The 13,464-nt window shown below is 37.6% G+C and overlaps 1 protein-coding gene across 1 annotated transcript; it reads left to right on the top strand.

Moving 5' to 3' along the window:
• The first annotated feature begins 39 nt into the window (after positions 1-39).
• LOC110370228 (equilibrative nucleoside transporter 4) lies at positions 40-10,074 on the top strand. Its single transcript, XM_064036788.1, has 10 exons — positions 40-727; positions 1,376-1,530; positions 4,555-4,758; positions 5,202-5,440; positions 5,537-5,612; positions 5,808-6,020; positions 6,392-6,579; positions 6,935-7,063; positions 7,461-7,572; positions 8,013-10,074. Exons 1-10 carry the CDS (start codon positions 558-560, stop codon positions 8,195-8,197), a joined length of 1,671 nt encoding a protein of 556 aa, XP_063892858.1. The 5' UTR covers positions 40-557; the 3' UTR covers positions 8,198-10,074.
• Positions 10,075-13,464: the final 3,390 nt, after the last annotated feature.

Here is a 13,464-nt window from a genome sequence, read left to right as displayed (position 1 = left end):
GGTAAGTATTAAGTAAGTATTTCGAAACTATTACCTGTAAGTAGTTACCACAAATGTTACTAAGGAACCTGTTAGCTGTTAGTCTTGAGGATGCCTAAGGGTAGCGACTCGCACCCAAACTTGTCCCCCTCACTGAAAATCGATGTGTATCACGCATGCGTAAAAGATTTTCTTTCGCTGCCTGTCAAGACCGCCGGCGAAGAATATTGTTTATAACACAGTGAATATTAAATACTCTACAAACAAAACCATTCAAAATAAACGAGAAATTTCATAATAGTAAAACAAAATTAGTAACTCAATCAAATGTGAATATAGTATTAAGTGAAACTAAGAAGCACAAAGAATAATCACGGATATACGTAGGTGTGATTAAAAATTGACTCTTATAGATTTTAAAACAAAAGCTATCATTAATTGAAAATAACTAACATGCGCACATGTTGTTTTGAATTGATTAAATTAGTTTCAATTTAGGGTTTTTACTGTAAACAAATAACTGGAGTAAAGAAATAAAGGATGTAGGTAAATGTGAGAGTGGTGATACATTTGGCAAAATGAATGAGACGCTAGGCCGGGGGTACGCCCGGATCGAGGCGATCCGTGCGGCGCGCGGCGAGCCCTTGTCTTCGATGCCCGACCCGGGGGCGCCGCCGCCGGACCGGTACAACTCCGTCTACCTCACGCTGTTCGTGGCAGGAGCTGCATTCTTACTGCCATTCAATAGGTAACTATTCATCATGCAATACATATACGGCCCAAGCCCACCAACAAATAGAAATCAGTAGGTTTAACTGTTTGCTATGTATTTTCACCATCTTCAAAATAGAACAATAGTTTTAAGAAATAGGGACGTTTACACTATTGATGTACTAGGGCTAAAGCGTGAAGGTTGTTTAGATGCATGGATGAACTGTTCCTTAATTTATTTTCAACCATGTTTCTTTATCTGTGGACACCGGGTATTTAAACCTATAGAATGCCTTCGATAGTTTTATATCCGTTTGCTCCTAGCGCCGGAAATTCTTCCGGAAAACCAAGTGAAGAAGAAAATGGCTATGAGCTTTTTCCTCTGAACAAGCACAATGTGATCAGGTCAAAATTTTATTTAGCTACATGGAACTTAGATCAATCTTACAAATTATATAGCTCATAATATCTGCCATTCATAATATCTCTATTAATACCTACATCAGATCTTCTTTCTTTATTTATGTCTTTATATTAAAGAATAATTAAGGTCAAAAGTCGAAAACTTTAAGGTACACGAAAGTAGGTACTATGTACCTGCCTACGTAAATTGCCTAGGTATATGGGATACTAGGTATAGGGATGCCTAGGTATATGGGATATTACCTTTGTTGTTATATTTCAGTTTCATCATGGCGGTCGACTACTTCCAGATGCACTACCCGAACACGACGATAATGTTCGACATGTCGACTGTGTACATAGCGTCGGCGTGCGTCGCCGTCTGTCTCAACAACCTCCTGCTCGATCTGTTTACATACAACACTAGGATCACTTTCGGTTAGTTCTTTATTTATAAATATACACTCTTTTGCAAAAAAAGCGGGCACCTATGCAAAATCTTGGTTTTAAGGACTTTACGTGTATTTCAAAGGGTTCTAATGACTGTAGGATGTTACTAGCATCAAAAGGGCTAGACAAGCATGCGTGAGAGTGTATTCTAAATTTGAATTTTGGAGAAATGTTAAGAAAACGGTTAAGGCCGGCAGCACACATCCGGTTTCCTGATCCGGTTTCCTGATCAGGAATCCTGATCCGGAAACCAGAATGCTCTTTTTTCATACAAAATGTTCACAAGAGCGCACACGTTCTTACTTTTTCCGGACGGAAAAAAACCTGACATTCGGTTTAAAATTTTCTCCGTGCGTTCGGGTACTCAGAACGGAATAAAACCTGATGACGTCATTCCGAACGCAGCGCTCGCGAACAATTTGGTTCGACCGCCGCACACATACGGAAATTTTCATTCTGAATCAAGGTAGCCCTGTTCCGAATGGACGTGTATCAGAACATTCAGAGCCCGCCTGTGACTGGCTTTTTATATAAATATGTTTTTATTTTTGTATTAAATATTATAAAAAAACCTGTTTATTGAACAATTAACAATAAATACCCAAAAATAATGAGTTTTTTTATTTCTCTCATATCTATGCCTTTATAATAATAATAATCAATTTTTATTCAGATAATACAATCCATTATTGTTAGTAAAGACATTTATGAAGTTCATCAAAGGATTTAATGGACTTTCTATAATACTTAATAAATAATTCTTCTGGGTATGCTCGTAATTTAGCTGTTTTAACATAGAATTGACTTTTGGATAATCTTTGAGCATTCGACGGGTGTACCCAGTAACGTCGTTTCCTCTTTTTCTTGTTTAGCGCAAGTAAAAGTGCAACAGCAATCAATATTCGTCATAGTCCATGATGTCGTGCCTTCAATATGGTTCCTCTTTACGTACTGGCCATGTAAATTCCGAATGAAAAAAACCGAATGTGTGCGCTAGTGACACGGAATCCCGAATCTTAATTCCTGATCAGGAAACCGTATCCGGAAACCGGATGTGTGCTGCCGGCCTAAATCTTGCTTTGGACTAGTTCCTACTAGAAAGTTCGTCGGCGTTTTGAAAAGTTTTTGACGTGATTTTCATAAAACTGATAGTGCAGTTTTATTTAATGATTAATGGACTTTTCTATTACATCAAAACATTTTTTTAAAACTATGCGTTTTTGATAAAATTTTCACCTGCTCTAAATGATCTATAGTGATGATAGGTGGCAATGTTAAGAGTTTCGGTATTTTTGTGTAAAGTGTTCTATTGTTTAGATATTGTATCTACGCGGTTTTAAATATCCCTTTCTCACAAATAAACACAATTTAGAATAGTCTCAGTACTTTGGGCTGCGACCAAACCAATTTAAAGTTAGCAGTGCCGATCACAACTCATCTCCTATCAGACTTTGACATTTAAAAAACACAGAATTTTGTGATAAATGTGAAATTAACCATATGAAAAATGATGAGGAGGGCTAAAACTATCCATACAGTCAAATTGTTGCCTTGTTGAAGCTCTGGATAACTCCATAGGTGTCGTGTTACTAAACGATGATTTAGCTGAAAGGGAGTCATGAATTAAAAATTATTGGCCAAAGGTATGTTTCTTAAGAAATGAGCAGGTAGCTAATTATTGTTATGGTTTAAGCAGGAAAGTACTGTAGATATACGAAAAACTCGGCGCAGGCAACTTTATTTAACAAAATGCCCGTTTGATGAAAACACGTTATTAGAACGCTCAGACTCATAGATCTTCAGAGGTCTACGGGGTTTCCCCAGATGCGAGGTTGTTTAAAAATCCGTAATTACGAGACCTTAAGGCTTTATGCTTACAGTCTATCCGATATTTTTTGTATTTTGTAGAATTTCAAGATTTTTCAAAATGTCAAAGTCTGATAGGAGATGAGTTGTGATCGGCACTGCTAACTTTAAATTGGTTTGGTCGCAGCCCAAAGTACTGAGACTATTCTAAATTGTGTTTATTTGTGAGAAAGGGATATTTAAAACCGCGTAGGTACAATATCTAAACAATAGAACACTTTACACAAAAATACCGAAACTCTTAACATTGCCACCTATCATCACTATAGATCATTTAGAGCAGGTGAAAATTTTATCAAAAACGCATAGTTTTAAAAAAATGTTTTGATGTAATAGAAAAGTCCATTAATCATTAAATAAAACTGCACTATCAGTTTTATGAAAATCACGTCAAAAACTTTTCAAAACGCCGACGAACTTTCTAGTAGGAACTAGTCCAAAGCAAGGTTTAACCGTTTTCTTAACATTTCTCCAAAATTCAAATTTAGAATACACTCTCACGCATGCTTGTCTAGCCCTTTTGATGCTAGTAACATCCTACAGTCATTAGAACCCTTTGAAATACACGTAAAGTCCTTAAAACCAAGATTTCGCATAGGTGCCCGCTTTTTTTGCAAAAGAGTTTATTTACGAGAAACTCTCTGCACCCAAATATGCGCGTAACTGATTGATACTGACATTCGAGTTGAGAGCTTCCTTCTTTTTGGGAAACCGATTGAAGTAAAACAAAATTTATTTATTTATTCATCTCAAAGTTACTATGCCTTTACAGAGTTAATCTAATACGACATAGGACCTACTTACAATGCACTCCTCTAAATTATCGCGAGAACGCAAGCTTCGATATTGGTCATGAAAAACAGATTTCGGTCAAACAAAAACGGAGTCTAGTCAAAACATCGTATTTTTCTGATTTCAGAATGGGATTTACTTCTAACCGTGCAATTGTGTGTCAAACGTTCCATAAAAAAATCCTTGGCGCTCTTCCTATTTGATATTCTGAATACTTTTGATCTTGCCTCACTAGCTGCACTAAACAATTTCAGTCCCTTATCTGATCCAAATGTTTACTTTTGCACTGACGTCTTGATTCACTTGTAGAATCTTTATAAGAATTTTGTACTCCAATTACTTGCTATCTTCCAGGCATCCTCGTTTCCCTAGCGACGATGTTATTCGTAGCTGTGTGCAACATTGGCTGGGACGGGTTCTCAACGCGGGTGTCCTACACCATCAACCTGGTTGCCATTGGAGTGGTTGCTTTTGGGTGTACCGTTCAGCAAGCCTCGTACTACGGCTTCACTGGTTGTTTGCCGCCGAGGTACACCCAGGCTGTGATGGCGGGCGAGAGTAAGTTACTAAAAATATTATAACTAACAAGAAATATCGTCTCAAGGAGGAAATTCTTTTTTGCGACTTATAGAGTAGGTACCTACTCGCACTTCGCACACTACAAACTTCTTGTAAACCGATAGTTTGCTTAAATCAGTACGAAGATGAATGGAACACACATTACAAGATCTGGCATTTAGCAGGTTCAGACCGACTGAATAGTTTGATTCAATTCACGATTTTCTTTTTTTCCCCCTTATCGGACAAACTGTCGGCCGTAATAGCACAGATTAATTTAATAGTTACAGTCTTAAAGCACTTATTGTTCTGTCATTTAATGTACCTATCGGTTTTCTGTGTTTGTTATTGTACAACGTAATAATATTTGGAAAGCTTTAGGATATAAGAAGCAGAATTTAGCATAAAAAAGTAAATCGTATTTAGGCCCTTATTTTCTCTAGGTGCTGCTGGATTTTGGGTGTCCTTGGACCGGATTGTCACCAAGTACGGTTTCCGTCAGCCGCAACGAAGCACGTTCATGTTCTTCGTGTTCTCCATACTGATCTTGCTGGGACACTCCATGTTGCATCACGTAATGATGCGACATCCCCTCGTGCAACATTACTTGCGACTCACTAATGAATCGCGGCACAGGAGGCGTATTCAGCTTCACTTGAATCCTAACGAAGATGCTACCTTGGTAAGACTATTAGAGGAATTAAAATTTACATTGTATGTAATTACAAAGAACAGTGAACAATAAGCCTTAATAAATACCTAAATACTTAAATTACAGATGGAAAGCGAAGCTGGTGAAGCTAGTTACGGCGTTTTAAAACTTCAGAGTCCTGTGCTCTCGACAACTGGACAAGGTATGTAGTATATTTGATGTACAAACATCCTTTGTTCATGATAGGGTACCTTCCCAACAGTGAAAGATTTTTTCTTATCCGACGACTAGTTTCGGAGTCTATTGATGTAAAAGAAGAATCATGTCTTTCCTCTTTATAATACTAGAGCAGAGTATATATCAAAACTATTTATTTTCTTAAAATATACTCTTTCAGGAGAAATCGAGAGCAATGCTTTCAGCTTCGCCAACCCGGTGTATTCGCCGACAGCTGTCGCGCCAGTGCCGGCAGAGGGCGCGGTAGAGCAGTTCCCTGAAAGCGTGGCGTCAGAGACCTCCTCCACTCTGCGCACCCCAAGACCTTCCTATAAAGTGGAAGACGTGGTCTTTGAGTCGCCTGAAAGACCCACCTCCTGGAGAGCCTTCAAACGTAAGCATGTTGATTATTTTATCGAATCATAAATGAGAACCAACCTTCTACATAGGCTGTTATTAGAAAGATGAAATTAGTAAATATCGGTTAATGGAATATTACAAACAAACAGGAATACCGAATACCTACAGTGCACAGTACTTTCTTTAAAGACAGATGTCGATGGTAACATTTTGTAACCTTGTCCATCTTAGTTTGAGGATTACGGCTTAGGAAGAGACTGAATATATCGAAATAAAGCTCGTCTCTAGGACAGCAATTGCGCTGTTTACTATCATCATCTGTTTGCCTTTTCCCAACTGATCAACTGCAGCTGAGCACCAGTCTTCTACATAGCACATCATCAATGTTATTACGTGTGCTTCCAGGTGGGGTGTTGGCTCGGTGGGCAGTGGCCCGAGCGATCTACCCGTACATGGTGTCAATCGGACTGGTGTACTTCACCACGTTGAGTCTGTACCCTGGCATCGCCTCCGAGGTGCCCTCCTGCCGGCTTGGCACCTGGATGCCTATTATACTCATGTCTGCCTTTAATCTTTTCGATTTTATTGGAAAAGTAAGTGGTTCTTTTAATGCCTTTTAGTCATAGTTAAGAATGTTAAGAAAGTACAGATACAAGCACGGACCACAAGAGTGAATTTTTGGTACCTACCTTTGGTGGCATAGAATATATTAAGGATAAGTTTCACGTTCACGTTAGCAATTTAATTGCACAATGGACCGATGTTATTTTTTTTGTAATTTCCTCAATGAGGTGGCAGAAAAAGTTACGTGCTGCACTGGAGTGCAAAGATTTTTCACCTGGTGCTCTTTTGGTTTCCTCGTTATCTCTCAGGATTATAACTTTTGCCCTCCGAAACACTGAAGGAAGATCCAAAGCTTCTTAGTAATAAGTTATATTCCTTGATCAGATAGCGGCAGCGTGGCCGTATGAATGGAGTCGCAGTCAGCTGCTGATGGCGAGCGGGCTGCGGTTGCTGTTAGTGCCGCTCATGCTGCTGTGCGCTGCGCCCAGACATTCGCCTCACATCGTTGGAGACGTACGTAACCTATCGTATTCTATACGTATATAATAAAGAAGAAATTTTTTTGCTTGTTGATTTGTACCCCAAAAAGGAAGCTGGACTAGCTAGTAAAATATGCTAGAGGTACTTATATTTTTTTCAAATGCGGGAAGAAATTCTCCAGGTATGTGCATTAAATTGCGGGAAAACAGTCTTAGATACTCGGAAGCAACTTAACCTTATTTCAGTGAGGGCATTCGTCAGTATTTTACTGAGTGCACTACAGTACTATTTTTCTTCTACCTAAGCGAATCGGTGAAATACACAGCAATAAGGTAGCAAGTAGAGACGACCAACACCGACCTCTAGACCGATTTAGTTGTTATGTACCTAGTACATGTTAACTGTGTCATGTAAATAAAATTCATTTCAGGTGTACCCTATATTATTTTCCGTGGTGCTTGGCTTCTCAAATGGCCTGTTTGGCTCGGTACCTATGATACTAGCGCCATCTCGCGTTGGACGGGAACATCGTGAGATTGCTGGTAAGTATACCGTTCCGATTTAATATTTTTTTCAGTACCTAATCTACCTACTCGATATATTCCATTACTTTCTACATATACATATATGTATAAGTCGTTGGAAATAAATGCACTATCTCTGTGGTGCAGATAAGATAAATCATCTCAAATGTATTTGTTGCACAGCTGATTATATGAGATTGTAGAACAAACCTGTAAGTGAAGCAAGCAAAGTTTTTAAAACACCCAAGTCATACAATTTTCCTCCTATACCTACCTAAAAGTTTACAAGGCGCACTTGGTTGCCCGGGTCGGGTAACTGGATTGAGGAGGTCAGATAGGCAATCGCTCCTTGTAAAGCACTGGTATTTAGCTGCATCTGGTGAGACTGGAAGCCGACCCGAAAATAGTAGGGAAAAGCCTCGGAGGATGATGATGACCTAAAAGTATCTCGTTGTCAGGTAACATGATGACACTTTCATACAACGGCGGGCTGCTATCAGGCTCGCTGGTATCGTACTTATTACTGGGCATGCTGGGAGCGCCGGCGGGTGCGCCGTGCCGCGTGTACCCCACGCCGCCGCTGCCCACGCTGCCGCCCGCCACGCCACCCAACGTCACCTATGCCGTCACCGCGTCACACTAGACTAAGAAGGAAAGATGACCGAGATGATGATGGACATGTCATAAGGCAGATAGGTCAGGTAACGTATGGTATACGTGACCAAAACGGTCATTTACTAGAACTAACCCTCGCACTCAGAGACATTAGCCATTCCTTAGTGAAAGATTTCCTTGACAATCCGTCACAAGGAGTTACTTAAGTCATCAATGCCCATTTTCACCAACAATCTCTTAATCTAAGTGCCACTTAGAATAAGGGCTCTCCCAATTTTGACATAAATAACTATGGATAAGGGATACCTAAACTTTGGTGAAAACGAAATTCTTATTAAGTGTTCCGTAAATGCTCTTAGGGGATCCCTTAATTTAGGTATTTGTTGGTGAAAATGGGCATAAATGTCTCCGAGTGCGGGGATAAGAGACTTTTACCGTTCTGGTTCCTTGGCGTATGAGGGCGGAGCGAGTAACTTTCCTCGATCCCCGAACACCCGCATTTGACGCGCTACTTTCTTAGTAAATTTTGCGTTATGACATCTCCTCTAGTCATTTGGTTCTCCATGATGGCCCTATGTGTGAGATCTGAATACTCGCTCGTCGTGAGCACGCTATTGTCCTATGACGATTGATCGCATCTAGTAAAGAAACAAACCTGTGTCCATTCTGTTCTCATGTGCACCTGTCGTTATTCTATATTTCAACACAAGATGCAAGCAATCTTCATAGCTCATAATGTGCGCATGACCTGTGATTTACTGAACAATAAGCCTTAGGAACTTAATATACTTATATTATGTACTATGTTTTGTCACATTACCTACCTGATGAAAGTTATAATTTACCTGATTTGTATTATTTTCGCTCAGTAGAAATATTTTGAAAAAAAAAATCCTTTATTTTCCAAATCCAAATCCAAAATCCAAAGCTCCTTAACTTATTTCTGTCACATTACTTATCAATAAATGTGAACGAAATTTTAAGGCTGACACGACTTTTCATTTTTCACTAACAAATAGGACAGTTTTATTTGTGAAACTATAAAAGGGAGATGAGTTTTTTTTTTGCAGATATTTACCTACGTTAATATATTCTAAGACAACATTAACGATAGATACACACATAGATTAAAATAACGATATCAGGAATAGGCTAGGCTATTAATTCATAAGTTGTGTGTACAAATAACTTTTTAATTTGTAAGCTATCAAAATAATAACAGTTGATCCTTATCCCTTTATCCCTAATATAAGTTAACTCGATAATAAGTCGGTTAAATTAAATACGAAGCGAGTGGATTTCTTACTGGCAAAGTTTTGATATAGATTTGCCAGTAAGATCCAGTGAATGCTGACACCTATCAAAATAAGTAGATATAATATTATAAGTAGGTCCATATTATATTGTAATTGAGCTGAAGATGTACAGCCTATATTCACTAAAATATACAACTAATCAGTAAACATTCCGCCGTTACAATTAAGTATGATAAAATATTTCGTGACAGCGACTTTTTGCTATTAAACTTACATAGGCACTTTGATTGTTACGATAGTAGTTAAATAGATAGTAAAATAATATTTTTTTAATGATAGTTATTATTTAATTACCCTTACAAGAAAAATAATGACGATCGCTGTCATTAGTTAACGTATATTTTGCAGTTTTGCGTAAAACGGAATGGTTGTAGGTACATGTTAAAGAACCCTTGTGAGACTGAACACAAATGTTATTGTGAATGGATAAGTGACTTATTATGACTTGTATGTATTATTGTAAAATATCAAATATGAAATGGCTACCTCTTGCTTTTCTACGAAATGTATTTGTTCTACAATGTAGATATTTGATTGTACATAGCACCTGTGTAAATAATTATCAATTAAATAGAAACATATCTGGATATTTTTTTTTGTGTCATTATTTATTAACTTACCGAAGCTTTTAGTGCAGAAAATAGTTTGTTCTACACTCAAGCTTCAGCTGATACATTTATCTTTCCCGACTTTCCACCATTTCCCAGGTCCGTGAAAAACCTGGAGTTTTAAAATATCCTATTTTAGTACGTAATATAGTGATTTAGCCAATTCAGAAACGTGTCAAAAGCGTCAAGCCTGGTTATTTCGTCTAAAAAATATTTGTTTACACGAGCACATCACACGTAGGACGCATGCGAGTTGTCGACGCGCGACGCCACCCGGGGCGCCTGGCGTCACCTCTTTACGAAGGAGGGTAATGCTGTTCGAACTTATCACAGCATACCTAGTATATTGTTCTTTATAAGTATATATGTAAGTACGTTATTACTTATATTCAAGTACATTATGTTTTAGTTTACATGGGTAACTAAACAAGTATATAGCAAAAAAAAAATATGGCTCAAGAAAATAAATAAATAAAATACATTTATTTCGGACAACAATGATCCATAGAAAAAAAGAAAAGTTCATCAGGTTAGGTACGTTTTTAACTTCCTATGGTTTTTTCGTCGATTTCGGAGTAGGTAATAGATGCTGAAATAATCAAGATGAGGCTATTAGGTAATTAATACTGTCTTATTGACATTAATTTACGAAAATGCACATATGAATGGGTATCGCTGAAATAGGTTGGTCCTGTTATACTTAGGTTATTTTCACAGAAATCTTTGCCTTATTATTAACATTTCTTTGGGTTTTCTCTACTCAAGTAACTATAAATCCGTAAAAACACGAATGTGACGTTGAAAAAAGCAACATTTCTTTCAACAAGTAAACAAAATCTGCTTCGACTTAATGATAAAGTCAAAAGTTTAATTAACGTAAAGTCGATTGATAAATCATGGCAAAGGTCGTCCTATTTTTAAAGAGGTCTGCCAGACAAAAGAACTTGTAACTGGCGGTTTCTAGTAACTACTATATTTTAATAAGCGAATTATTAGACTTCTTATAGAAAATAATCTAATATCTATGAGCAATTTTCTGCACAACTTCACATTACTGACTTATTTCAGAACGCTTATCAATAGTGTTCATTTGATCCGAGGGCAATGTCCCTACGCACGATATATGTCATTTTAGAATAATCTTCTTTGTCATTCATGAATGTAAGTGAATAGTTTCGCTGCTACCTAACTAAGTAGTTTATCAATTAATTATATTTTTATAGAATAGTAGTAGGCATATAGATAAGTGACTAGCATTCAGTTCTATGTATTGTGCTCTATCAATAGACCGTGCCTTCCGAAGTTTGTCTCGTCTGAACATGACATAATAATTCATCCATTGGTTGCTTTAAAACATTATTAAACAACAGTACCTAAATATTAAGGCCCACGTACACTGCAGTGACGGATCTACCGTAGTGGACACTATGGGCAATTGGCACGTTTCTTATTTTTATACTCTGTCTTAAGTACAGGGAGTATGTTATATTTAGGTATTTTCCCTAAATAGGTACCTACGTTCCTCACCTTATATATATACTCCCTTTTGTACCCCCCCATTTACCTACCTATATGGGGACCTATGTACTCTCTTATGTACTATACCCATACATACTAGTGAAACCCCGTATGTGCTACCCTTTTAGTTTCTCTTTTATGTATGTACTCCCCGAATATACTCCCTTATATAGGTACTACCCCTACGTACGAACTACATTTACATCAGTCAGTCTTCTTACAACAACTGTTTCCTTTGAATTGAACATATAAAATCAAAATAAACAGTTGTTTTAAGAAAAGCTGACGTTTCTGTTGTCGGTGAATTTGGGTCTGACACTCCTAAAAATACAAAACGAGTAGTTTCAACGCGGCTGAGCATAAAGTACAAAAGGTAGTCTTTGAACGGGTGTTTCCAAAAAATTCATATGTTAACTTATCTACCCAGGTGAACTTAACTACGCAGAAGTGAATACGCAGTAAACATTGTTGTGATAAGTTCGGCAGCTTTTCTTTGCAGTTATTTTTTTATTGCACTGAATCGCGCTCGTACCTACTATTTCTTTCGTTACCTAATGTCCATACTTCAACGCTTCTCAACCAAATAACTATATCCTAACCAGAGGTATGCAAATGTGAGTTCGTTTATTTGTCACTCCTCCGCGGTTAAATTGAGAGACCGATTTGAATACTTTAATATTGTAAAGTAGATGGGACCCTTCAACCCTTGCAACGGTCACAGCGTCCTTACTTATTTACCAAGATTCAAATGCAAACGTTAGATCTCTGAAATGCGCAGGTAACGTTTAATACAGTAGGTAGGTATTTTTGTTAATCTGTAAGTATCATGTTTTCAAGATGAAACACGAGACCCAAAGCAGGCAACCTCTGCCACCAATCACGTTTACGTAAAGACGTAAAAGTAGTGACGTTCGCAACTTATTAGCACCAGATTTAATTGAACTTATGACCTGTTAGTATCGGTCTCGTTTAGGTACACGCTCGGTGCTTCATTACAATACCATTGTACAAGACTTAAAGATTAGACTAGAAGATAATTAGTAAAAATATAGCGTTAATTAAGATGACTTTGGTGTTATATCAGTGTTAAAGTGTTAAAGAGGTTGTAAGATTACCTACCTTCATTAGTTAATCTGTATGTATCTTTAGCCTGTTTAATATGGTCCAAAGTTTAAGGAGAGAGGATGTGACGTGACCAGCCTTAACATAATCTACTTCTCTTTACGCATCTACCGATTTTCATAGATCCTCAATGCGTCTTGCCTTTAAGCATCTTACTCTAGGTTCACATGCCACGTTTACGACTCTGAATCTTTTCTGAAAAACCCGTAAAAAACTAGTTACTTACATAATTTGCTATTATTTCCGCAACAATGTATTCGATTACTCAGTGCATGATACAACTCTTAGAACGTTACCAAAGAATGAATATCTAAAACGAAACGTTTTACACAGAGGAATAAATTCTAAAAAAGGGTGAAGCCGCACGGCCTAGCTAATATACTGTCCTTAGTAACAAACACACATCCTCTCCATACATACAGTGACCTAGCAGGATCTATTTCATGGCGCATAATTATCGACAACTTATTCGGAAAAGGATTACTTATTTAGGGGGAAAAATTAAATTTTCCTTTTGTTTCTAAACTGATGATGTAACCGCAATATAACTAAATTACACCAAATTACACCAAGGTCTGGCAAAATTAATACTATGTTCCATCCCTTGACAGCGGGCAACCCGTGACTTCCAATTCAATGTAGTTCCACGCTATCATTTCGACCTTGTTTAATACAATATGAAGGGTCATACATTGACCTTTGTACCTGAACTTCAAATGTTTTGCATCCGT

This window comes from Helicoverpa armigera, chromosome 11 (genome assembly GCF_030705265.1).
Source record: "Helicoverpa armigera isolate CAAS_96S chromosome 11, ASM3070526v1, whole genome shotgun sequence".
NCBI lineage: Eukaryota > Metazoa > Arthropoda > Insecta > Lepidoptera > Noctuidae > Helicoverpa > Helicoverpa armigera.
Note: the sequence above shows the minus strand (reverse complement) of the source record. Positions and strands in the feature narration are given on the sequence as shown.